Raw genomic sequence first — 27,115 nt, 5'->3', positions numbered from 1 at the left:
GAGGAGCCCCTGCTTATGTGCAAAATGCCTCATTCTCCTCTCATGGGTGCAAAAGGTGCTTTTATCCTCTCTGTGCCAGCACGCCACCAGAGGTGTGTGGTGTGGCAGAGAAACAGATGCCACAACAGCTGTACACCCCATAAATCCCAGCTGATCCTGGGTATCAGTGCTGGGAGTCAATAGATGAGGAGATTTGATGTAACACTATTACATAGTCAGAATGGTATTTGTGTAACAATATCAGCTTTTCTTTCAAAGATATTATAATGTATTTTGAGAAGGGTCTGGGATGTCCCTGGAAAATGTGAACATTTCATTTTTTGCATTTTTTCTGATTGTTGTAAATATTTTACCACTAGGTATGAGTGTCCTTCAGAAGAAAGAGGACATCTTTTCAGACTGTAAAAAGAAATTTTGGAATACATATAAGGTGAGGCAAGCAATTTGCTTATTTCACAGCTAAACAACAATGAAAAAGGACTCTTTTTTAGCTCTTTCTTTCTTTCACTCCATTATTTGATTATGTGTAGGAAGCTTTAAGTACCAGCAGTCACGTGAAGTGAGGGCAGTTTGGGTCAGGCAGTGCTACCAGATGGGTGAAATTATGCCATTTAAAAAAATGAAATGTACAGTGTTTATATACATAACACTTACACCCAGCTCTGCTTGAATGACAGCCTTACAATACAACATTGATTCAGGGTTTTTTTTTTATCTTTTGTCTTAAGAACTACCCACGCACCAGTGTTTAGTTAGTGATACTATTGACAATGCTTGTAGACCTATTAAAATAATTAATTATAGGGACACTTTCTTAGAGAATCATTTTTAGGCTGTGCTTTTCAGTGACAATCTTCTCACTTTCAGAAACAAGCCCCCTTGTTTTAAGAAGGCTTTGCTATAAACAGCTGGCTTTGATTTGCATTTCTGCATACACAAGACAAAATTATCCGTGCTACCTCAGAGCTGAGCAAGCTGAGAATGTTAAAGGCTTCTCAGATGCAAGAAGAATGATGGATGGATTAGCAGGGAAAAAAAAGTAACAGGGGAAGATGTGATTGCAATGTGAATTTCTCTTCATATTGTAGAACTATATAGGTAGGATGGAAAAGGATTATTTTTATTCCTATGGAAGATGATTCTAAAAGCAGTGCCCACTATAGCCTATCAAAACATAAGGTTTCTATCAGCCTTATGTTCTATGAGTAAATTATCCATTGATTTTTCTAAATATGCCTTACGTGTATGAGTAAGTACAAGGAGCATTGCAAGTGTGAAATAAATAGTGTTCAGTGGTATTTTTCATTAATGGCTGAAACAAATGTTCACATGTTTAAACATTTGTTCACCCATCTGGTAAATGCGTTTATTGTGTCTGGTGTCAGATGCCTGTGAAGAATTAACTGTGCTTAGGGTTTTGTATCTAAAATGAGTTGGAATAATGTGTTTGAAAAACTCAGAGCATAGAGGTTCATGAAGATGATGAGAAGTTTGATATGGCAAACCCTAGGTTAAGCAACTCCATTTGTAATTGAACACCTTTTAGTAATTTTACTCAAATGCATTTCAGTCATCACTGAATGTGGAAAAAATGAATCTTGGTGGTTGAAATCCATAAGAATAACAAATTATTCATTTTCCTTTCAGACAGGACTGATGTACTGGCCTTTTGTGCAGGTGAGTTCTCAGGGTGGCTCTGTGAGCCTTTCCCTGCCATAGAACCTGGGATCTTCTCCCATCCCCACTGTGTCTGGCCCCAGGAGGAGCAGTGGGGTTGTTGGGTGGCTAACAGTGCCTGGAGATCCTATCCTATATCCTATTCTATATCCTATCCCATCCCATCCCATCCCATCCCATCCCATCCCATCCCATCCCATCCCATCCCATCCCATCCCATCCCCACTGTGTCTGGCCCCAGGAGGAGCAGTGCAGTTGTTGGGTGGGTCACAGTGCCTGGAGCACTAACTGAGCTCTCTCTCCTTCCCCCACAGCTGTCAAACTTCATTCTGATCCCAGTTCACCTGAGAACAGCTTACACTGGCCTCTGTGGCTTTGTCTGGGCTTCCTTCATTTGCTTTTCCCAGCAGAGTGGAGATGGCACAGCAAAGTCAGCGTTCATGTGGCTCCAAGGAGAGAAGGTCAATGCAGATGAAGAATCATCAGACAAATAAGAACTTTCATTCTGAACACATTCTAAATTGCTAAACTGGGTTTGTGAAAGTCAGTAAATTACACTGCAGCCTCATGTTGTGTTTAAAATAAGCAGTTATTTCAACATTTGGTGGTTAGTATAAGCAGTGGAACAGTTTGTCTTTGTGCCTGTTTATTTTTCATAAAAGAGGCCAGTTGTATATTGACATTTAATTATTTTCATGCTGTCAGCGCATCTCATCTGGAAACAACTGACTTACAGGGCAATGCAAGCATTTGTACATCCTGTCAGACTGCCTCACTGGGGAGAAATATTAACTGTAATTTAATTTTCAAACAACTTGTAATTGCTAGAAAAAGGAGAATAGAACATTAAATCATCAGTTGTCAGATTTGACAATTGTTATCAATGCAAGATTGCTTTGCAGAACAAAATTTAATGGATTCCATATCTAAAAAGTGGCATTGAATTTGTTTCATTGAGAGGAAACAAAAGTGCTGTGTTTGTAAAGCCCACATTTCTATGGGGCCAACTTGTTTTATTCTACATGAAAATTTATATAGGAAATTAATTATTTCATAGAATATACAAACCTGGGCTATATTTGTACATGTTTTATCTCAGCTGGGAGAATAAAGATTACTCTGGTCAGAGCCCTTTGGGGTGGGTGCTGCCATTGACCCTTGGGGTCAGTCAAGCAGCTCCTGCATGGTGGAACCCCCCGAGCACTGCAGGGAGCTCTGGTTCTGTGTGCAGCCCCAGCTTCCTCTGCTCCTCAAGGGCCATGGGAGTCTTGACTCCTTACTCCTTTCAGCTGTTTCATCATGCTGAAGATATAATTAAAATTTTGATGAAAAAGAACATAGGAAGGAAGGTAGCATGAATGGCAGAATCCAGCTATATTGTATGTCAGGAACTTCCATTTTTTCCTCAAATGGCTTTTAAACATTCCTATTCATGGAAGACACTGGGTAATTATACATAGGAGACTAGGAGAAGGTAAAAAATTAATCATGGATTTGCTTTGTCAGCTTGAGGATCAGGTCTGGATACGGGTATTTTTAAAATGTGCATTTGTATCTCTGTGCAAATTTCTGTGGTTGCAGTGAGTTGAAATCAGACCAGTAAAGGAGCCCTTGCTATATTAGAATGGGATTTTATGCCTTGAAGTTACTAAATTGTAAGCTTGAAAGAGTATCTGATTTAATGGGTCTGATTCTAAAGAGAAGACTCTGAATCCCTCTGTTACAACAATAATAAACCCCGTTGAGGAATGTCTGAATTCCTCAGCCTTGTCTAAATAGTGTACCAAAGCCTGCTTAGGTTATAAATATCCATTCTTTTGGCCAGCAGCTGTACTACTTAATATATTACTAACAATTATTTGTCACTGTAGGAGCCCAGTGCTGCTTAGCTGAGGAAGGAAAAGGGTTCATGCAAGCATCTATTTCAGGTGAAATGAATTTGTTTAGCATAACCCAGTGCTCAAGAGTGATGCAGAGTGCCCACATGGCTTTGGGCAGAGGACTGCAGCAGTGAGAGGAGGGCAGAGGGCAGGGGCTGCTTGCACAGCCTGCTCTGCTGGCAGCCAGGGGAGGAGGTGCCTTCCCTGTGAGCATGGACCAGTCACGGCAATTCCATCTGCACTGCACAGGCAGGTGTGGGAGAGCACCCCTGCCTACAGCCTCAAGGTGGAATTAGTTTTAATTGGCTTTTGACAGCTTTGCCATGGACATCTCCAGCTTGGCTGGTTGGTTGAACTGTGGACGTTGAAATGTGCACTGAAAGTCATTTCTGTCCCTCTGGGACATGGAGCTCAGAGGAGTGGCTGCTGTGTCAATAGATTCCTTGTAGTTGTATTCTTCCTTGGTGAGTTGTATTCCCCTGCTGCATGAATCACCAAGTGTGAATTGAGCAGTCCTGATGCTGGACATCCCAGGAGGAGTAGGAATGCACAGAGGAACTGACTGAATTTTGTCTGTCTATTTAAAAAATGAGTGAACAGATGCTTCAGACAGCTATAGCTGTTCTACTGTTCTTGTGTGTATAAAGTCCTCAGGATAAAGAAGCAATTCCAGTAGTGTTTTTTTCCTGTTGATATTTTTGGGATCAGACTGGTATTCTAAAGTCTGTTCTATTTAGTAAGAGCTAAAAGTTTCTGGTAAGGTGTGCTAATTATTTAACTTTTTTTTACAGATGCTATTTATTTTTATTTCTGCTTGTGCCTTATGTGTTTAATGATTAATAGCATTCACTTGGAGAAGGGACCTGGAAAATAATGTCATTACAAGGAGTGAAATGCTGTTGGTTTGCTGTAAGCAGTATGTGATATTTTGCTGTAACTCAGAGCAAAAAATCTTTCTTCATGGGTATAGTAGGTGAAACTGAATTTCCAGATGAATCAAGAATTTATAACTCATAATCTGTATAATGCTGATGCCTTTTTTCATCAGGAAAAACTAATAAATGAAAGATCCATCTTTTATTTTAAATGGCTTAGAAGCTTATACAAGCTGTGCTTTATTGCTCTTGCTTTTGTGCTACCAGATTTTTGCTTGGGAATTTGAGCTAAATCCTGTTTTGTCTTCAAGTTTCTCTGGCTGGGGAGTTCAGGATTTCTCTCCATCTTTTATTACTTGAAGTACAGTTCTTTCATGTAATGGAAGCCTGTGGCTCTTATATTTCAGTAGACTTTAGATCCTGCATAATCCTTTCAATTTCTCCATTTCTCTTAAGGCATTTGACAGCTAAGTAACACAAGTCCCTTTTCACATTAAAAAAATTTTGTTTTTTCCCTTTTAATTGTGAGCACTGATTGGTCTGACAAACATTTCAGACCCACAAAATGCAAAATAATGAAGCTGCATTGGGACAATTTCTCAGTATGCATAAATTAATGGACCTTCTAAAGATTTTCTTCCTCTGACAGTTTAGTCTGAGGATTTAATCCCTTAGTTGTTAGAGCCTTCATTACTCCTTGATACCTTTTTGGCTTAGAAAATTAATTTCACAGGATAACAGAGTGGCTGAGGTTGGAAAGGACATCTGTATTTCCAACCCAGGTCAACTAGTCCAACCCTATTTGACGCATGTGTAAACTTCTGTTTGCTTCTTCTAACAACTCAGTAATTTCCTGGGGGAATAAAAAAAGAAATAAGAAAAAAGATGGGCAAGATTTATCCTAATGTGTCTCTGCTACCCTTTCAAAAACAGTCATGAGGGCTTTATGACTATTTCCAGGAATTGCACTGATCTTACTGCCAGCTGAACATGCAGATTTCCACAACCAGCAGGATGAACAGAATTTTACATCACAGAGGTGCTCGGGAAGGAGCAACACACTGCCAGCAGCTATTAGGCATGCAGACAGGTGATATCTTTAGTCATGGATCCTCTCTAAGAGCACATGGGATGAGCAGACATTTATATCAGTTCCAGCTCCATGTTATTCTGGATGGCTGTGGAGATTTGAATTTGATAAAATGAGAATTTCAAAATTTATTTTTCTACTGCAAATCTTTTATGTAAATGAACCTTCTGTGCTTACTAGTATGCTAAACACATCCTTGGAAAATTCACCAGAAGGCCTCTGTCTTTTTCACACCAGAAGCACCCACCCAGTAACACGGCATAAAATAACCAGTTCCTGCTGCAGCAAAGGTGAAACTGCCTCTAGTCTGTTACCATATCTGATGTGCTGAGTTCTCTTTATAGAACAACCTTTGAAATCTATGCAGCTTCAGCCTTCCAATCCTCTGCTGTAAGTGCCAGTGCTTCCTGCCTGTGCTGCTGCCTCTACTGCTAGTGCCAATCCAGTGAGATGTGCAAGGGACACTTGAATTTTACTAAAATAATGAATTTCGAGTTGACTGAAATTGTCTATGTTTTTGCAAAGGCTTAATAAATATTAAATGCTGTTCTTTGGCTCTGTCTGTCTTTAACTCATATGTGTATAAACAAAGCCAGATAATTTGTAAAGTTCTTATGGGATCTTCGTGGAGCACATACAGCTAAAAGCTCAATTTGATGTTACAGACCTTAACACAGCAGCAGAGTAAAAACTAAGGAGGGATTATTCACTGCATTTAGAGGTTAGTTACATACATTAAGTCATCTGCCATTTCTGAATAAATTCAGAACAGAGCTCCCATCTCCAAAGTCTTATGCTGAAGCTAGCGGACTTTTATTAAAAAGATTCAAAATTTTGATATAAATATTTCTTTAGATAATTAATATATTTGCAGAAGGAATGGAGGATTTCAGGTAGGAATAAGATATAAACAAATTTTCTAGAGAACAGAGGTTAGAAATGGGGTCCTTACTGACTGAATTCAGTCAAGTTTGTGTGGGATACTCTTGGGAAGGAAATGGTTCAGAAGATTTGAGGCTGAAGGGAGTAATGTATTCCACAACTGGAAGAGAGACACCACCTCCATTCCCTGCTGTAACTTCTTGTATATTTAGAATGAGGAGGAAGCTTTATGGAAAGAGTTCAAGTTGAAAAATTCTGTTTCACAGACTTCAAGGCCAACAGGGAGAAAAAACATCACTCAGTCTGAATCCTTGGGTAGTGCAAAGCAAAGAGTTCTTCCTGAATCGAACCAGTGATGTTGACTCCAATGCCATCTTCTAGGAACTAAGCCAAACACTTCAAATGACAGAGGATTCTGTGTCTCAAAGAAATTATTTATGTGTTCTTATGAAATCTTATTACCTACCCACATCAATCTAGCCTTAAACATTCTAATAAAATGTTACTTCCTTTCTGACAAGATTTAAAGACTAGGTACAGCAGGCAAAGCCTTCTGTGTGCATGTAGTGGTAAGCAGAGTTTTTGTTTACTCCTTGGGTAAACTGGAATAACTTTAGCTCTGTTAGCCCTTTGCTATATCACTCTTGAATCTCATTTGCAAACCCTTTTTTGCTGTGCAACCTCTAATTTGAGATGTGGACAGTAATGCTGTATTAATCCCAGTGCCTTTCACATATGCCTCAGATAATATTTTTTCTATCTCTGCCTAACATTCCTGTTCTAAACCAGCCAAGGATGTCTGCTCTCTCTTAATGCCCAAGCTGCACTGAGAACTCACAGGCACTTGCTAAGCCCACCATGTCTGAAGTTACTGTAATCCATGTTAAACAAGAACAAAGAATGCAGATTACGTGTCTGCATGTGTTGCATACACTTACCAACATCATCCACCCTAATAAACACTGCCTTTTTGCAGTTTATTAATTTATTGTGGTCATGCCTAAAAATCTTGCACCTTGTATCCAGGTAGAAGAACAGTTTAGTGCAAAGAATAGAGCAGAATGTATCATTCCCTCCTCTGCAACACCAGTAGCAATTACACCAAGGTGCTGAAAGAAACCTTGGGCCTGGAAAAGTCTAATGAGGTGTGAAGTAGGGTCAGAAAAGACATTTTCAAGGACAGCTGTGCTGTAGCAGCAGGTACAGGAGAGCTTCAGGAGCTGAAGAATGGGTGGTTTTGTTTGCTGTGTTCAGGGAAAGCCAGTCATGAAGTGGGGCTGTAAAACAACAGGGAAAAATGACAGCAGGTGAGTGTGCACACACTTGGGGGTTGTGTAAAAGATGGAACAGGGACACCTATGCTAATGCTCCCCTCTGCCAGAAGACCTTAAAAATGGGATATTGAGAAGTCCCTTTCCATTTTACACCCTAGAGCCTGACAGAAACAGAGGGACCAAGAGAGAGCATGGATATGTCCCCTGGCAAGTAGTTCAGTCACCAGAGATACTGGGACAATGGGAACTGGCTGGGAATGAGAACTGTTCCCCATTTCTGTCACTGTGCTTTATCCAGTTACAACAGAACCCAAATGCACAAGCACCCAGATGGCTGTGATAAATACAGGGTTTGGCCCATATGGGCTCAAACCATGCACACAAAGTTCTGCAGCACATGAGATCCTTTAGCTGTGGAGGAAGTGTCAGCTTCATTCTGAATTGTGTGTCCTTTTACAGGGTGTAACTTGGTGGCAGAGAAATTTAAGTTATAACTCTTCCCTGGAATTAGTATCTTGCTGTAGCTAACATGCCCATAGTGTGTGCATACATAAGAACAAACTCTCATTATTCTTTTTTTTTTTTATTTGCCAGGATAACATCTTTCCTCTCATTGCTGAAATATTTGGGAAAGAAAACATGAATTTCGATGATTCAATTTTCCACCTCTAGTTGTTTGTTTTTTCCTGTTCTATGCTGGCCTGGAGAAATCTACCTCTGAGAGACTGGTGCCCTGTGGTATTCTTGTTTTGCCATTGCTTACACCTCTCTGGGAATTAAAACCCACCTTCACTCACCTACTAAGGGTGTCCAGCTGCTTCCATTTCATGCATCACATACTTTTACATCCAAAATGTAACAAGACTGTTAACTGCAGCTGATTAGCCATGACATGCCAATGACACTGAAGGATTTTGTATTAGTTCCATATCTAATGGTCATCAGACAGTAATGAATTATTATATGTTCATAACTACACCTGATACATCACAGCAATTACCCATACAATGTTTTACTTACTGTTTTGGGGCAGAAATTGGCAAAAAAAATCCAATGGAACACAGGTACCAATATACAGAGAAATTAAAATTGTAAAGAAACCCCTTCAGAAGTCAGGGCAGTGACTTTATAGCTTACAGCTCCAGTGAGGGGAGTAGTGAAATGGCCCACAGAAGTGAACTTGCCTGTTGGGGTAATGGAGCAAGGACTCTGCACAGGGACATGAATCAGCAAGACAGTGGCACAGTCCCTTTGGGTGCCTCACAGCTTGCAGGCAGTTTTGAGCTCTCTCTGTAAGACACCAACTTGTGTAAGTAAAATGGGAGCTTACAGAAAGTCACCTTTACATTTTGGACCGTGTGAAATGAGAAAAGGCTCAGGCCCTGAGAGAGCTGTGCCCGGAGCTGTGTTCTGCTGTGTTTGCAAAATTTACACAGGATGTTTATTACTTCAAAATGGACATGCCCACATACAGGCTGAAATATTACTTGTTGCCTGCTGTGTTTGCAAGTCTAAAATAGCCCAGACCAATTTATGTCAACATCTATATTTACTGAACTCAAACATCTGTTTTTCCTTAGTAGCTATGGACACCCATCACTGATGCAAAAGCCACCTGCACAGTGACTCACCTGCACAGCAGTCACTTCAGTCATACCACTGGACTTGGCTCCCATTGCCAAAAATAAGGCTCTTACATAGGCAGCTTCACTACTCGTGGTATTAGTAATGTATCTGATAAATGCTCTAGCAGCTTTTTCTGTGAAATTTGTACCTTAAAAAGACAGTGAACGTAGAAAGAAGTCACTAAGACAAAAGTAAAATGGGAAAGAAAAGAGTTTAGTGAAGTATGCTCCTGAAATTTCTGTGTCAGAACTGCAGCTTTTGAAGTGCACAGATTTTTCCATTCTTTCTACCAGACATTTATGCCCTGCCTCTTTGCTGCTGCATCTCCCAGATTTGTGCTGTGTATTCTGACCTTCTATACACACTAAAAAAAGATGAGATAAATCTAAGTAAGTCATATCTGCCATGGGGAATCTGTGATGTCTGAGAGAGGCCAGAGAGCAAGAGATAGGAGAGTGGATTTGCCAACTGTTCCTGCCCAGCTCTAGCTCCTGGTGGCAGGATTTAGTGAGAAATGGGAACTGAAGCTGCCAGGGAAATGATTGCAAGAGCAAAGTGCACCTCTGTTTCTCTACCAGGCATTATGTTATAAGCAGTGAGAAAATACCCAAATGTTTGTATTTTCTGCATTAACAGTGCTTTCAGCAGAAGAAAACCAGTCTTCATGAGTAAGGAAATGCATTTATAATTTCTATTGCTAGGTCCACTGAAAAACATCATCTTAGGAGAGAAATTTAATTCCATTGGCAAATGCAGCAGCAGCAATACTCCAGAGTCACATTAACAAAAATGCTGATATTACATTAGCAAATAATTGATACATACTTGGGTCCTACTCTTCCAAAAATATTTGTGCAGAACCTCTGTAGAACTGGACTGTTACTGGATTTTGGGACTTCTCAAAATGGGCAGGTGAAAACTTCCTAATTACAATAAATCACCTTATATATTCTTTGCTTTATGTAAGTAAATTCTTTGTACATGAGTTTCTGCCTAGTGGGTGTTTTTCAGCCATACTAACAAAAGCAGAGCTTTAAATATTCAACTATTTCTAGGATAACTCCCCCATCTCCTAAACAATGCAGTTGGGTTGTAATTACCTAAAAAACTTGAAAGGATGGTTTGAAATGAAATAGTCCAAAAATTGGCCTTTCTCCTTGATCAGCCTGTTTCCCTTAATCCCACTCTCATCCAGATTCCAGATGGACTCTTATTCCTCCCACACTTGTGTTCCTCACTTCTACCAGTGAGTCAGTCCAGCCCACCCCAGCAGGCAGCTGCACCGTCACCCAAATCAGCTGTGCAGAGTCCTGCCAAGCTCTTCTGCTTGACTCACAGCTCTGTTTGGGCTCTGGCTCCAAAGGCCAAGCCAGTGAGGCTGAGGCACTGCACAGCCAGCAAGAGCTGCTCCAGCACGTCTGGTGCTCAATTCACGGCACATCTCCGGGGAGCTCAGCTGACAGAGAGAAATCAGAGTGCCCTGAAGATGTCCTAAAACTGTCTAGCTCATCTTGTTGGCTAACTCCAATTCTCAGGAAGACAAGTAGAGAAATTTTCAGTTACAGTTTTAAAAGCAATGTGGAGGTGTTCTTGCCTCTGGCATGTGAAGCACTCCTCAAACAAAATTGCTCACACAATAGCATCACTGTGTGCCAGTCCAATTAGTAAGTGTACCACTGAATCCAGAGGTATTTCTGAAGTGTTGATGATTAAGGACAAGACTTTGCAGGCAAAAGGAGGTGACAAACAAGTGAGCTTTCCCAGTATTCACCCAGAGTATCCCATGATTCTTTATAGGTGAGGCAAAAAGTGTTAAACCCCTGATTTGCAGTGGGGCGCTGGACAGCCTGTCTAACTCCTGCTCCATTGTCTTTATGTGAGAAGTTGTGCCACTCACAGTAAAGTGCAATGTGATCTCACTAGGAAAGGCAGGTTCCAACTGTAAAATGCTGTTCAGGGATTTCATCCATATAACCTCCCCTACAACAAAAGAAAAAACTTAGTAATAACAGTAATAATCACCGCATTTGTGCTTCCTGCAAAGTCATTTCCTTTATTCCCAGCAGGCTGCATAAACAGCAAAGCTGCATGCTGATGAAAAATGAGAGACACAAAATTGCATCACTTGTTTGAATGCTGTTCTCTGGCTTCTAGCAACGTGATGCTGGAATGAGTGTCATTCCAGTCAGTGCAGGACTTTTAGGAAAGCCAAAGGCTGCATGTACAGGAGCCTGAGACGTGTTAGACTGCAAAAGCCGTGAGTGGCCGTGGATGTCACCATTATTCCCCAGCTGCTCGGGTCAGAAATGTGCTCAGCGCTGCGCCGGCCAAAAGATGGACAGTTCCACTGTGCCCCGGCAGCGAGCGGGTTTGTGAACCTGGCCGTGTAAGGGGAGCAGGGCAGGGCAGGGCTGGGCTGGGCAAGGTTGGGCAAGGCTGGGCAGGGTAAGGCAGGGCTGGGCAAGGCTGGGCAGAGCCGCAGCAGCGAGCCGCGGGCACGGGGCTCCGGGCAGCAGCCGGAGCGGGCAGTGCCCACCGAGCGGAGGCAGGGCCGGGCGGGCGGGGCGTGTGTGCAGCATGTGCGAGGTGTGACACGGCTTTGTGCGGCGGCTCCCCCGCCCCGGCCCCGCACTGAGCATGTGCCGGAGCCCCTGCCCGCCCCCCGCCCGCGGGCCCCGCGCCGCGCACCGAGCGCCGAGCCCCGCGCAGCAGCGCCCGCGCCGCCGCATGGGCTGAGGGTGCCGGCCATGGAGCTCCGCAGGTCCATCTCGGCCAGCGCCGAGGCCGAGAGACCCACGCGGCGCTACGGAGCGGTGGAGGAGACGGAGTGGAAGGCGGAGGCGCTGGGCAGAAGTGAGTGGGGGCCGCGGGTGCGGGTCCGGCCGGCCGGGGAGCCCCGGCTGCGGCGGGGCCGGGCGGTCCCGGGGGCTGCTGGCGGGGCGAGCCCAGCCCGGGCCGCTCGGGGAGCGGGGTCCGTGTGACCGCTTTGCCCTCTGAGCCGGGGCTTGGCCGGGGGCTGTGTGGGGCTCACGGCTCGGCTGTGCCGGGCGCTCCAGCCCCGCCGGGCCGGCTCGGGCTCCCGCCCCGCTCGGGCTCCAGCCCCGCCGGGCGCTCCAGCCCCGCTCGGGCTCCAGCCTTCCCTCCCTGCGGCACGGGCGGCGCGGAGCCCGGCGGGGAGCGGGTGCCCGAGCCGGGATTACCGGGACCTTTTCTTAGCAGGTGGGATTTAACATAGAGATTTTCATAAAGGTTGGTAGTCTTTAACGTGTTTCAAGTTTGGAAGCGCAGATGACGATCACTTTATTCCCTCGTTATCTCGGGCAGAGGGTGCAGCAATACAGCACTTAATTCACACCTTCAGTGGTTGCACTGTGTTGATGAGCTCAACAAATGTTGTGTGCTGGGAAAGCTTTCTTGAAATCGTAATTTACCAGGAAGCAGCAATTGACATAACCTGTCCAAAGTGCTGATGGAAAGAGTAGTTGAAACATACATCACTGCCAATTCACATTATCCATGGGACCTCGTTTTCTGTAAGGTACCAGCTATTATTCTTCTACTGGCAGAACTGTCTTCTTTACAACCTAATAAGCTTGCAAACCCTTTATAATTTACCAGGTAACCACTGAGACAAAAGATCTTGAAAAGCTAGTCACTAAAACTGTACTAGGCAGTATCAAGAAAAATATTTTCTAAGTTTCATCAAGTGTTTGGTTTGGCCACAGAAATTTAATCTTTGTGTGCTGTTTGTTGTGACTCCTTAAACTTGGCTGGTACTGGGGTTGCTGATATCTTTGGTTCCCCACCCATCTTTTGATGTGAATTGTGAAGTCTCACCTGGATGCTTTTAAACATGGCATGGCTTTGCAGCACCTTGGTAGCACATTTTAGCCAGTGCATCTGCTATGTTTACTTTTCAGAGAGTGCTGTGTTCTGGAATGATGCTTCACCTCTAGCTTCAGTTTTCCATGGCTATGTTATTGTCTACCATATGCTGATGACAGGGTGTAATTCTCCGACTGGTGCTTCAGTTGCAGTGTTGGTTTTGTTGCAGTGCCTGGCACAGATTCAGCAGTGAGAAACTCCACACTTTCTAAAATGGACTCAAAGACTGAAATCTCTGTTGACTGAGTTGGTTGAGTCAGACACATGCAACAGTTTTGCAGGTTCCCTGGCACGATACAGACGTGCTTTTCTTGTTCTCATAACTGGGTCTGGTTTTGTTCCAGCACTCAGGAGCTGAGTGCAGTGCAGCACTCGTAATAACAATAATAAAAACTGCTATCCTGAGGTGCCACGAAAGGTTATGTCTTGTAAGTTTTGAACAAAAGGTGGTCTGTTTGGAAGAGAGCAATGTACAGGCTGAGAGGGAGATCTGATCTGCTTAAAAATATGTGCTCAGCCCTGAGCTGCCACCCAAATCACAGCTTGGTACCAGCACCAGAGTGTGCTGTTGGCAGGACTAGGACCCAGTGTCCAGGTGTGCACCCTGGCTCTGCTCTGAGCTGCTATTCTGCACATTACTTTCTGTTTAATGAGAGTATTTCTCTGTGTATAACAATTTAGATAGGAATAGGAATTAATCTAGAGAGTACAATCTGGTCTTTGAAAAGGAGAAAATTATTATATTATATATTTGAATAATTGATTTCTTTTGTTTGCTCTTAGGCTTCAGCTCTTTAAAAATACTGTGGAAAATGCTATTTATAGTAACTGGTTTAGATTATTCCTGCCTATCTTCCCTATTTAAATGCTAACACTGACTTCTGGTCACACTTTTGCATTGATTTAAAATAAATAGATCTTACTATTTACTGTAATGCTTCCTTACAGTCATTCTAAATTGCATGGCGTGATGACAGTACTCGCCAGACTGTCTGTGAAGGAGCTGAAAAACTGTCATCCCCTTTTTTACCGATGTTAACAATTAGCCTTTGGTATTTGCATATTGTTTGAAATATGAAATGCCCGTTAAGAGTATTAACAAAAGCAGAAGTTTATTACTGCACATGAATTTGCCCTTTTTACTCTGAGGATTTGTGGTATTAAACCAGGATGTCTTTGGAGGCAGAACTTGTGTATCTGTGCAGCACTGCACAGCAGAGTGCTGCTCCCTGTCAGTGCCTGTGATGGGAGGGCAGCCTTATCACACGGGAATGTACATCGTGATTATGTCCCTTGCAGGGAGAATGAACGTCATGGAAGTCAGGCAGCTGCTCCTCGATTTGTCAGAGGGATGGGAGCTCTGTGCTGGCTTCTCTGTCCGTGGTGCTGAAAGCATTGCTGGGGGTTGGTTTTGAACGAAGATGAGTTTCTTCACAGCAATGGAACGTACATCATGTATATTTCTACCCTGCCATGGCCTCTTTCAGCCAGGTCATCTGTGGAGTTAAGCTGGTTCAGAGTAGCTGAGGATCTGATGCCCTGTGACCTGACTGTGTCAGGATCTGTGCAAGCTTAAATTGCTTAAAGGTGTCTCTTTAACAAGTCCCTGAAGCCTTTCTCTTCACATACAAGAGGAAATTTCCAAGGACTAGAGAACATTAAAAATGGTGGTTTACTATGTACAGGGCAACTCATCTGTTTTCTAGTGCATGCACATAGAATACAAGCTTAGGAATTGTCAGGTTTGTATAATAATAATGTGGTTACAGCCTTCCCAGTAAATGATTTTTACAACATAGACTTTGGGAGCCTGCTCTGAGGCAGAGCACTGGAGCACTTTGGTCAGTCCTTATTACTGAGTGCACAGCTTCATTTAGAATCATCTGTCTTGCTGCTGGCAGAGGCTCATAAAGCCCTGATTAAATAACTGCATGCACACCAGGCAAAGAGCCACAGAGAAACAAAGCAGTTTTTCACCGTCCTTTTGGACACTGCACTTCTCAGATACATTTCTGCTGAGCTTTTCTGTCCTCTTGCAATTTATATGAGGGCTGGAGCTAAATGCAAAATTCGCCAGGAATCCTCCAGCTCGAATCAGCATAAGGAAGCAGAAATGCCAGAAAACTGCAAAGGTTATGTTTGGATGCAGTTTAGTGCACCATGAAACTTGCTTATTGTTTTCATTTGAAAGGTAACTCAGCATTGGAGGTGAGCTGCCACACTCCTGTATTGCAGAGATCCACCTTTTTGACTGTTCTGGGATATGATGTGGAGAATAGAGCAAAGGGACTCTGTTACAGATCAGTAATGCAGAGGCTGGAGATTCCCAGCAGTAGCATGAACCCTTCACAGGTGGCTTTTCTTGCTCTCCCTTCTTGCTGTGGGTGCTGTAGCACAGGTTCTGTCCAGGCAAGCAGCTGTGAGAGCACTCCAGAACAGCACCAGTGGGGTGAATCTAGTTCTGAGATCACTCTGATTTCTTCCAACAGCAGGAAGACAGAACAGGCTCCAGGTTCACTGACATCCTGGACTGACACATGTGAAAACCTATTTCACCACATTCACTTAGTTTGTCTTCAAAATCTTTCTAAATTTGTAAGGCAGAAAGACTCTTGTTTGTATTTATGTGCTCTGCTGCTGAGCACTGAAAACACAGACTATTTAATATTTTGTTTCTCTCATCTGATAGTTAAATATTCAAACAAATACCTTTGGGCCTTTGTTCATAACACCCCACATATTGCACAGACATCCACAAACCCATGTTGGTGCTTTGCATAAAAACTTCCTGTTGCTTCAACCCCTCCCCAGTCAGTCAGGGATGCAGTAGGACCCTGCCCATCATACTCTCATAACCCAAGCTCATCATGTTTCCACTCTGATTTAAAATAGAAAAAAAAAAAAAAAAGAAAAAGTAAGCTTCAGAGGCACAAAAACAATTTATATGACCCAACCACCACTGCTGTTCATGCAGTGAACAGTCATGCCCTTGTGTCACTGTAAATTCCCCATAATTGTTAATTGTATCTATTACAGGCAGTAAAAGACACAAAACAAATTAGGCTTATTCAGGCCATCTATTAAATAGGTGGGAAAGAGGCTAACTGAAGGATACACACAGTTATGCTGCTTTTTATAGAAACAGCAAGAATGCTGGCTTTCTGAAGGTCTGAACATGGGCTTCCAACAGAGAATGTAATTAATATTCTTTCCATGTCTCCATTTAAAAAAACCCTAACCCACGACTGTGTAAAATTTTTGAAAAGAAAGTGACCAAAAAGTGGAGAGTGGCAATAAAACATTAATAGTGAACCCTAGACCTTTTTAGAAAATATCAGGCAAAACATTGTCATCAATGAAGACAGCTGATTGGAAGGATGCTGCCACTTCTAGATTCTTATCTTGTTCATTATTTTTAATGTTAACATATTTGTATTGTACTTCAAGAGGAAAAGCAGCTGTGTCTGATCTGTGGAACCAAGACAGAACTCCCACACTGAAAATCAGAAAGGGTTTTCTAGAAAGGATGGAGGCTGTTTTCTGTAGAACAGTTGTAAAGCTCACCTGCTTTGATGGCAGTCAGGTGGCTCTAAAATTCCCCTACACAGCTTAGTGTTTTTCTAAGTCAATGGTGATTTTGGCTGGCAGTGTGTACCTAAAATGTTCCATTTAATAACCTCCACCAGGTCATTGCTGCATCCCCTGTAGCTCATGAAGGAAAGCTGTAACTTGGGTTTTCATTTGCTTCACAAAGAGCCCAGAGAATGATTGACAGAGTGAGACTAATCCAGTTTATGCTATTATACACATTGTCTCATTTTTCTAATTCCCCCTCCCACAGCTGGTTGCTCCAGGCAGCTACTGAGAAAGAAAGAAAAGGGAGAACTGGAAATATTTCAGTGCCTCAGAGTGAATTCCTACTAAAATATTGGTCAACAGTGGGGGAAACTGGGACTCTTAAAGCAGCTTCTTCCAGGTGATGCTTTATGTGGGTTTCTCAGGGCCACAGAACAGAAATATATCAGTTAATGGGTACCCTTGCTCCCATAGTCCCCCTAGCACATTTCATGAGTTTTGCCCTTCCTTCACTTTTTTTGTCTGGCTATGTGTGTCCAGGGTTTGTCAACAAAAAAATGCAGCTTAATTACTGCCTAACTTGTCCCAAGGTTCTGCACAACCAAATCCATCCTGATGTAATCAAAGCCAGAGGGGCTGGGAGGAACAAGAAGAGACTGAAGGAGCTGGGGCCGCTCAGCCTCCAGAGGAGATGGCTCAGAGGAGACCTCAGCAGCGCCTGTCAGTGTGAGCGGGGAGGGCTCAGAGCAGGGAGCGGGCTCTGCTCCCTGGCCCAGCAATGGCCCAGCAGGAACGGGCAGGAACTGATGCCCGGGCAGTTCCACCTGAGCACCAGGAAGAACTTCTTCCCTGAGAGTGCCCGAGCCCTGGGACAGATTGTCCAGAGAGGCTGGGGAGTCTCCCTCGCTGCAGATATTCCAGACCCATCTGGACACAATCCTGTGCTGTGTGCTCTGGAACGACCCTGCCTGAGCAGGGAAGGAGAGATGAGCATGAGAGATGTTCCCTGCCAGCCTGACCCCTTCTGTGTAATCCTGGATAGGGGCTGCTTTGCCAAAACATGGTGGTTATTATGGATCTAGATCTTACTGCTGCACATCCACTCACATGTCTCAGCAAAGACATTTCTCTCACCTGAGGCACTTGTAAATCTGGGGGTTAATGGCATCCAAAACTCTGTGCCCAAGCAGGAAATCAACACTTAACGTGTAATGCAGTGTTTATAGGCAAACCAGTGTCAACAATAATTGCTGAAAGAGTCATAGATCAATCTAAAGTGTCTTATTTGAGACTGTTGCTCATGAATTTTCTCATTTCCTTTAAAAATTTTTTACAGAAAAAAAATGTGTTAGATTTGGAAAGTAGGACACTTTGAACTACACAAATCATCCTTGCTGTTGGTAGCCTGTGGGATTATGGACTCAGTCTGTGTAATTTGTTTTTACTGTGTTTGATAACTGATGTCTTAGTTGCATGGCATGTTTTCATCAGAGAAACCACTTGTGAGAATGTGTGTATGTCTGCCTCAAGGGTGGTTATAAAACAAGAATCAAAACTTACAGTTGGGATTGGGCATGCACTGCACAGTACTGTGTATCCTGGGTGAGGTTACTAGAGTTTTCTTGTCATTACTGAGCACAAGAAAGTTTGGAACTCAGCACTCTTTATTTTCTTGTAGTTACTGAGTACAGGAAAGTTTGGAACTCAGCACTCTTTAATCCTTATTCCCAGAGGGTTTTTCTTCTGTAGCCAAATATGTTCCATTTTCATAAAAATCTTACTTAATAAAATAGACCCAGAGACAATAAATAATGCTGATTTATTTCCATGAAACATGTTCTGCTGTCTGCCTACTTAAAAGGCACATTATAAATGGATTCAAAACTCAGAGATGAAAAATGCATGCTTGGAGGGCAAACTATGAGAAATCAGGGGGAGCACCCTTGGATAAATTATGTTAGTTGCCCTACAGGACCAGAAACGAAACATGAATTATCAACATTCTGTCAGCTCATAAAGGGCAAAATATCTGAGAAAATAATTTTAAGAGAATGTGTTACTAAATGAGGATGAATGATTTCCAGTGGCACAAACTGCTCATTGCAAAAGCCTAATGACTGCAAACACTACCAAAATGCAAGAGGGAATTTGTCATTGTAAAAATATCGGCAGTGTTTAAAGATCTTTTTATTGCCCTGAATCCTTCCACCACCCAAACCTTCATTGATTAGGGTTTTTAGTAGTTTTTTACACCCACATTTGGGTTTTCTCATATGCTGGTAAAATTAGAACAAAAGATCTCACTATGAAGTGATTTAACAGATTAGTTCATCTTTTGTAGAAAACAACTCAAACCAAGGAAGGAATCAACAGTCAATACCTACCACTTCTGTCCTTGCAGTCCAGGAGGCCAAAATGAGTTTTAGAGTAATGGAGTTGAAGCCAAGAGAGCAGGACAGTGACCTGACCTCCCTGGGAAGGGATGGAGGAGCCTGATTGACACTTTCTTGGTTGAAAATAGAAAACACAATGCTGGCTCCATTGGCATGAATGGAAATTTCCTCACTGATCTCAGTAAAAGCAGAACTGGACCATAATCTCCTAGAGCCCTGCTCACTGTGATTCTCTTCAGAAAGCTCTGGGGAGGGAATCTGGGGCTGTGTCACTGCCAGGAGGGCTCTCCTGGGAATCTGTGTCAGGCTGCCCCACGGGCTTGGTGTCTCTGCCCTCACTTGTCCCTGTGGCAAGCAGGGATGAGCATTTGCTCCCTGGAGAACCATTTGCACTGGCAGGGTAGTGGTGCTTCAGCCTCCCTGGCTGAGCAGTGAATCATTAGGAAACACATTGGAGCCCCTGCAGCGAGCGCTGCTCCTCAAATTATCCTTTTTCACACCAGAGAAAGTCACAGAAATTCAGTTATGCATTTCTGTCCCCACCTTCCTTATCCAATCTGTAGTTTCTCTCCTCATCCTCTAGCATGGATTCCCAAACAGCTTCCTCTGGGCACGGTGCCTGGGAGGGGATTGAAGTTCTGCAGTTTGGCAGGTTCTGAGCACACATTTTCCTTCAGGCTGATGTTGTCTGTGGCATAGACAGTGTGTGGGATGTGATAGTGAAGGGCAAGCCATGGTGATTTGAAAGCCAGTAAAATCAGGATCCATTTGTCTCTGCCTTGGCAAGGGGTGAAACATCCTGTGATTATGACATTTCTTTCTTTCTGGTATGCAAAGAGAAGGTGACAGCCAGCTATCGATTTGTCTCAGGTATAGATAAGCTCTGCTTGAATTCCTTCATTTCTTTGCCTCTGAGACCTCAAGCAGCTCAAACTCGTAGCTGCCCAGTGCCAGTTGTGAGGAAGAAAGTATTAGTGCATAAGAAAAGTGAATCAAAAGTCAGTATGCAAAAGCAATTTACTTGGTGCAGACAGAGCTTGCTAGAGAATGACTCCACATCCACAGATGAAAGGCAAGTACAAAACATTTTTTTGCCAGCTGTCATCATTTGTGTGAGTTGAAGAGCCCTGGGCTGTTTCACCTCAGAATTCAGTGAGAAAGAACCAGATGGTTTTGGCTTTTCTGCTCTGGCTATTTGATCTTTAAGAAAGGACACAGCTTCTGCCTGTGGCTCCCTGCAGATATTGTGTGCCTCATACACTGAGGAACAAGATCCCAGTAAGATTCTCTGCTCTCAGACTGTACACATTGTATGCCCATGGCCTCAAGAATAGCAACATTCATCCCTCTGAGAAATTACTTGTCCCATCAAATGAGAAACACCTTTTTTTCCTTGGCTTCTGAAGAGCATTTTCTCAATATTTATTTACTTGCTGAAGTGGGATCTGTTATGTGAACCAGTTTCTTTGCTGTCTGAAGCAGCTCTCTACACCAGAATCAGTTTTGGTCTTTACTGGATTGGACTTGTATGTCTATAATAATTACCCAGTGGTTCTAAGGTTACCTAAAATTACCTACCAGCTAAGCTGTTTAGATCACTGTTAGAAAACTGTGTTAGAGAATCACATCACATGGTGGGGAGAGACAGAAAAGCAAACTCTCTGGTATGCAGTCAGATAATTTCATAGGAGAATGTCTTGAAGGTGTGAAATCTTGAAATGCCTGTGGCCATTTTACTATTATTTCAGATAATTTCATAGGAGAATGTCTTGAAGGTGTGAAATCTTGAAATGCCTGTGGCCATTTTACTATTATTTCACTTGCACATATGCTGCTCTTTATCAACTGATGCTCATATATTTATTCCTAAAGAGGTTTTACAAGACTCTTTGAGAGTGAACATTTTGTTGACTTAGTGTTTTGGAATTAAAAAAAAATTAGTAAGGATAGAAAAAGTCTTTTAAGAATACCAAACTAAATAAATTTTGAATCCCTGAACATTAACTGTAGCTGGCACTGTCACAGCATTTGAAACATAAGTGCTGAAGCTTTTTGTTAGTATTACAGGATCAGAATCTGACTCTGGTGAGGAATAAAATGGAAATCCACAGGCTATTTCCTTTGACCACTGAGCAAAATGACAGAAGTAAATGAACAAGTAATCTGTGTTTCTTAATACTGCTTTTTAAATCTCCATGACGTAAAATGAAGTGATGTAGCATGAATTGCTTTCCTTGGAGCGTGGCTTCAGCTCAGCCTTGTTGCAGATGGGAATGTGCAATGGTTTCAGTGGAGATCCACACGAGGGAAGGTACCTGCCACAGCGAGGAACTGCTCCAGTTTCTATTTCCAGCCTCATGCAGGGCTGGGCACAGAAACCCCTTCCAGAGCCTTCCTGGCAGCTTCCCTGAGCCACTCTGAAATAGCTCCTCACAGATAAAGCTGTAACCCAGTGCCACTGAATAAAACTGACAATGAGGGCTCCTGGCTCGACCTTCAAAGGCAATTTTCCCTCATTTTTTGTGTCCTGCTTTGGATCCATTTTTTCATAGAAAGAGCTGTCAGATCACATCCACTGTGCAAAGCTCCCCACCAGGCTGCACACAGCTGTATGTTCTCCTCGTTCTCTGAAGGACAAACTGCTGTTTAAAGTGCACAAGGTTGTATTTTCAATTCATAGCATCATGGGAAAAGGTGAAAGGAGTATGGAAATCCAATAGCAGCTGCATTGTCAGCATCATGGTTTATTTAAATGTCAAGCAAGTTTTCGTCTCACACAGGTTATTTTGAAAAATAAAATAAAAATAAAATATTGTTTTGAGCACTTGATCTGTCCTGCACAGCCCCCCCCGTGTGAAGGTATCAATGAGCAGATACCAAGGGCTGGCTACTATGGGACTTGCAACTCCTGACTCTTTTGCATTCTCTTCAAATAATTGGAGAGCTGCTAGGAAAGCTAGTGCCTGTTCTCACAAATCAGACCTCTAGAAGGAGGTAACTAATGCAGTTTGATTTCTGGCTGTTATTTTCTCTGCCTCTGAGGCACTGGAGGTCACTGGAGCGAGGACAAGTGACTGGTTCTTGTGTGTGAGAAGCACTGAGTTGCCTGCAGGCAGCCAGTGACCACTGTGGTCCTTTATTTATTTGCTGATAAAGTGAAAAAAGTATTCACGAGCGATGTAACAGTGGTACTAGGACAATCATCTGGTGAGGAGGGGAATATTAAGGCCTATTTCAAGGTTTACATGTTATGGAACTATTTCCATATACTCCCTGATCAGGGTGGGTGCCAGCTCCTGCACTGGCTCCAGCAGCATTTTCCCCTGTGCTCAGTCTTGTATTTGATATACACAGTGTGCTGGAATAAATGAGCTTAATTCATCCCACCTTGATTCCTCCTGGCTTTACTGCAGCTTTCTGCCTCAGCTCCTGTGTTCATTCAGAGAAAGAAGGACAGGGTTCAAACCCTGCTCCAGGGCTTGTTTATGCAGAGCTGCAGGATCTGAGGCTGGACACACCTAATGCACAAAAACATTCTCAGCTTGTGTGGTCCAAGTTGTGTCTGTTCAGCAGAGATATCCTGCAAGAGAGCTGAAATTTCAGGGTAATTCCCTATCAGAAACAAAGAACATGTACAAGAACTCTTCCAGCATCACTCTTACCCAGGCAAAGGATTTTTTCAAGCATCTTTCTAGTTTTATTTAGTTGCAGTCATTTCATAGTAGCTGATGTGAGCTTTTTCCTCAGTAGGTTATTTTTTTATGTAGTTTACCTTTTATGTAGAAGAGTCTAAAATATCTTTGTAAAAGCATTCTTGTAGTGGAGAAAATCATAGCACTTAATTTTATTGTTTTGAAATTATGTGGTTAGCCACAACAGAGTAAATCTGATGTAACTGTTCTCATGCTGGGAAGGTGTTACATCACTGTGTTGCAAGCAAGAAAAAAATGTCTCTTGTGAGTCCTCCGCATATGTAGGTATTTACAGCAAAGAAAATATTGTCCTTGTGGCATGTTTGCATTCACTCTGCACAAGAGAGAAGAGACTTCTCTGTGTGTTTATAAGGGGGTCATCCAGTGCCCTTTGCAGTGGAGTAAAATATACAAGGAGCAGGAAAAACAGGATCCCATCTCATCGAATATCCTTTCAATAATTTCCCCAGATTTCCCCTTTCTGGAGTGGTAGAAAGACAAAATATCCAAGCTAGAAACCATTTTCTGCCTGCTAGACAAATGATCAGGATTCTCATCAGTTTCCAGGTCCTGTGGAACATCCTTCCCTAATAACAGTGGGGAGGTTTTTGTTTGCTCTCCAAGAAGAATGGACAGCATTCTTACAATGACATTTTTGTGGGCTAACCCACAGGGCATTATCAGATGCTGGTTAGGATAAATGGGTGTTTGCTGGTGAGTCAAATAAAGAAACAGGCAGCATGGGAGATGGCTGTTTTGAGATGTGTATCTTTCTAAATGAATCAATATTGCAAACAAACTGAAAAATGTGCAAACAGATGCAAATAAAATAGCATGAACTGTTTATAGCAGTACTTGAGCATTGTTTTATACCCCAGTCTGCACCAGCACAAATTAGGTCAAAGATAATCAATTCAGATAAATGTTTGTAAAAATGAGATTCATCACAAAAGGCTTACTTAATCCAGAAGGTCATTAACTTTGCATAATCAGTTCTGAGGAAATAATTAAATAGAGCTTGTATTTTCCTTTTTACAAATAATTTCCCATTAAATGTAAGAATTAGTGCACAGAGCTTAAAACTGCAAGCAAAAGGTGAATTCATTATTTAATCCTGTGGAATTTACTGTATGAACAGTGGTCTCAGGCAGGTTATAGTGAGTGGGTTTTGTCTATTCATTCTGTCTGATAACACTTCCTGAAAAGAGCCAATATTATTTTCTTTGCTGGTTGCAAGTTTTCATATAGCAACAGGGGAGATAAACACCTAATGAAATAGGAAAATCTCATTGTAAAGCCATAAAATCAAATAGGAAAGGTTACCTGAGGGGAAAAGAAGAAGGAAAAAGGAAACAATTTAGCTTAATTCATTTTAAAAACCAACAGATTTTATGCTGGTGGTATCCCAATATTTCACTGAAAGACAAATTTGTTTCTAGCTCTTCTTAGGCTTATATTTAATTCATAAATAGGGTATTTCAACTTAAGAAACAGGATTCTGATCTGTTGGGTTTGTGATGGCTAATTCTTAGGGAACTGTATGTTCAGCATATGTAAAAAATCTTGATCTCACCCTTTGTAATGTGGAGGTGCACTGAGACGAAATTTGTGGCTCAGATGAAAAAAAAATCATTTTTCTAACACCTGCCTCATTAGAAAAGTGACTTCTCGTAGAGGAGACCTCAAACTTTGCACCAAGTATTTGTGTTTGTATTGATTTTCTCAGAACAGAGTGAGTTCATACATGAGTTATGAGGTCACACATTGCCTTAGTACTGAGAATTTCTCTGAGCAGCATTTTAAACGGAACGCATTCCAGATTGGGTGTGTAATTACGAAAATCTTCTCTAAGTCTGTGGTATATGGTATATGAAACAGTATCTTGAGAACTCAGCTGGTTTGTCTCACATGCAGAGATTTGTTTATTTGTTTATTTGTGTGTAGGGGCAGAGAGAAGAGTGAGGAACCAGAAGAAGAGAACATTAGGGGAAGGTTCTGGTTTTAGTCCTGCTGGGATAATGAGGGTACCCTTCCATGTGGTTAGGTCAGTAGGACAATCCCTGATGAAAACACAGTGGTACATCTCCTAGAAAGAGGTGAGAAAATGCCACTCTGTTATTTCAGTTCCAGCAAGACAAATTAGGTTGCTTAGTTCCAGACTGACATGGAAAGTGGTCTGGGGGAAATTGCTTTCACACCTCACCTGAAATCACCAGCCAAATGTGTAAGTCCTGTTGTCAGAGCAGCTGGTAACAAGGAATGTGGTACTGGTACCCAAACTAGAGTTTATTTAAAATTGGAAACAACAGTAGGAAGTCTGGGAAATGTCCTTGCACAATTCAATTATAGTACTTTGTGAAGTCTGTCATAAATCTCTGCAGACCTAATTATGTGGACAGCTTTTCTTTAAATCCCACTCAAACCCACTTAATCCTTCTTTATGCCCAACAAAATTGGTTGGATGAGATACCACAGGCTATTTTGCAAATGGACTGAAGTTGTCTTGGAGAGTTTGTGGCTCAGTTCAGGCCCTGGAAGCTGGGCTCTGCAGTGGAGGCACCAATCAAGGGTGACAATGCCCCTCCAGTGTGCTGGAATTGCTCTGAAAATTTCTGTGTGTGAGCAAATCCTTGTTGCACTCTGTCAGGGTTTCTGAGGCTCCAGGACAGACCCACTGTGCTGCTCAGTATTTGTGTTTAATGTGTGAAAGGACTGTGCTGAGATGATCCTGAGCTGGCCTCTGAGCAGACATTTGCAGGCCAGCTTGCATCTGAAGGCATGAGCTGGTGTGACCTTATCACAGCCACCAGAAGGGAAAATAAGTTAAATCTGCCAAATTTAGAATCTGGATATTTGAAAACTGCCTCAACTCAGAGATGCAGCTGGTATTAATACAGAGGATTTGGTTTCAGCTGAGTGGAGAATTGTGTGTGAATCCATGAATAATGTGTCTGGGGATTGTTAATTCGATAGGACTTGAGTTTAAAAAGGTTTTTATAAAGAGATATTAATTCCAACTCCCTTTGCTGTTTTCATGGTTATGTTTTCCTCATTTTTATGCGTTTGCCCTCTAACCAGCTGGAGAGATGTGTGCACCCTTGTTATCACTGAGTGAATGGAAATTGGCTGGGGCATGCAAATTGCCCAGACAGAGTCTTGGAATCGACTTCAAAGTAGCAAAGTTGAGCCCTGTAATTGGAGTGTCAAGGCCCCTGAGGGTTTTCAAGATCCAACCTGTAAGTGCCATTAGGTAATTTATCTCAGTGGACATCCTTCTGCATATCCCGAATTTATTTACATCCTGCAAATTTCTATCACACAAATAAAAATCTGTATTTATGACAATATTATGGCATAATCAAATCAGGCCTGGGGCTTTTATTCATTGTTTATGCACAGATTTTATTAGGAAGCTGCTTTTTCCTTATCTTTTGTAAGAAACTTTAGTTCAATGTTAAGTTCTGACTTCTTGGTCGTTTATTGTTGTGAGTACTGAAATCCTGTTTCCTAGTCTGTAAATGTGGTTTTGCATTAGCTCTTAAACTACTGCAAGAAAAGGTACTACTGAGGAAAGTCCTCCCAGAGTATCCAGAGTATTGTGAGTCACAAATCAAAGAATATAAAAATAGAGAAAGCTAGCAGAACTCCCAGGAGTAGAAAACACCACCATGAAAATCATACTGATATTGCTACAAACCAGCACCAAATCAAACACAGATTTACAGCTAGAACTGGCTCTAGTTACAGATAATTAAGGAGCAAATTGTCCCACTGTACTGAGTCAGTTCCTTGCACACACAAGCACCCTTAGGAGGGAGGAACATAAAAGCAGAGATGGAGCTCTCTGGTGAAGGGAGGGTTTAATTTGACAGGATGGATCTTTATGGCTTCCTGCATGGAGAGAGTCTGCAATCTTTGTAGGGGCAGTGAATGACTGCAGTGGACACTGGACCTCGGACAGCTAAATCCTACCTTAATGAGTAAATCCCCAGATAATAGTCAAATTAATCTTCTCTTCTTCCTGAGCCTGCCCTGCTGTGCCTGCAGATACCTGAGTTGGTTCACAGGACCTGTCCCCATCACCACGAGCAGGTGACACCACAAGGCTGACAGCATCAGAAGCCAGGAGAGGGCTGAAATCTGAAAGCTGAAGTGCAAGGTAGAACAAATGGAATTTATAATCCAAGTATAGGATAGCAGTATAGATTTTGAGGTTCATTAAGTCTGAATATCACATTGAGACCTATGCCTGACATTAAATTTCT

General features: G+C 42.4%; 1 protein-coding gene across 4 annotated transcripts in view; it reads left to right on the top strand.

The window, feature by feature from the left end:
- BMERB1 (bMERB domain containing 1) overlaps positions 1-27,115 on the top strand; it is a 59,576-nt gene that overhangs the window by 1,415 nt on the left and 31,046 nt on the right. Inside the window, exons 2-4 of one of the 4 annotated variants that reach the window (XM_074552933.1) lie at positions 360-430; positions 1,648-1,677; positions 1,992-6,071. The exons of 1 other annotated variant lie outside the window; for it this stretch is intronic. In XM_074552933.1, the coding sequence (XP_074409034.1) occupies positions 360-430; positions 1,648-1,677; positions 1,992-2,171 (281 nt within the window). In that variant the 3' untranslated portion in view covers positions 2,172-6,071. Of the gene's footprint in view, positions 1-359; positions 431-1,647; positions 1,678-1,991; positions 6,072-11,419; positions 11,673-11,772; positions 12,158-27,115 lie in introns of those variants that run through there. 2 more of the 4 variants (XM_074552932.1, XM_074552931.1) reach the window with 2 other exon arrangements.

Source organism: Zonotrichia albicollis, chromosome 16, assembly GCF_047830755.1.
Source record: "Zonotrichia albicollis isolate bZonAlb1 chromosome 16, bZonAlb1.hap1, whole genome shotgun sequence".
Classification (NCBI taxonomy): Eukaryota; Metazoa; Chordata; class Aves; order Passeriformes; family Passerellidae; genus Zonotrichia; species Zonotrichia albicollis.
The sequence above is the reverse complement of the archived record's forward strand: the minus strand, read 5'-3'. Positions and strand labels throughout refer to the sequence as shown.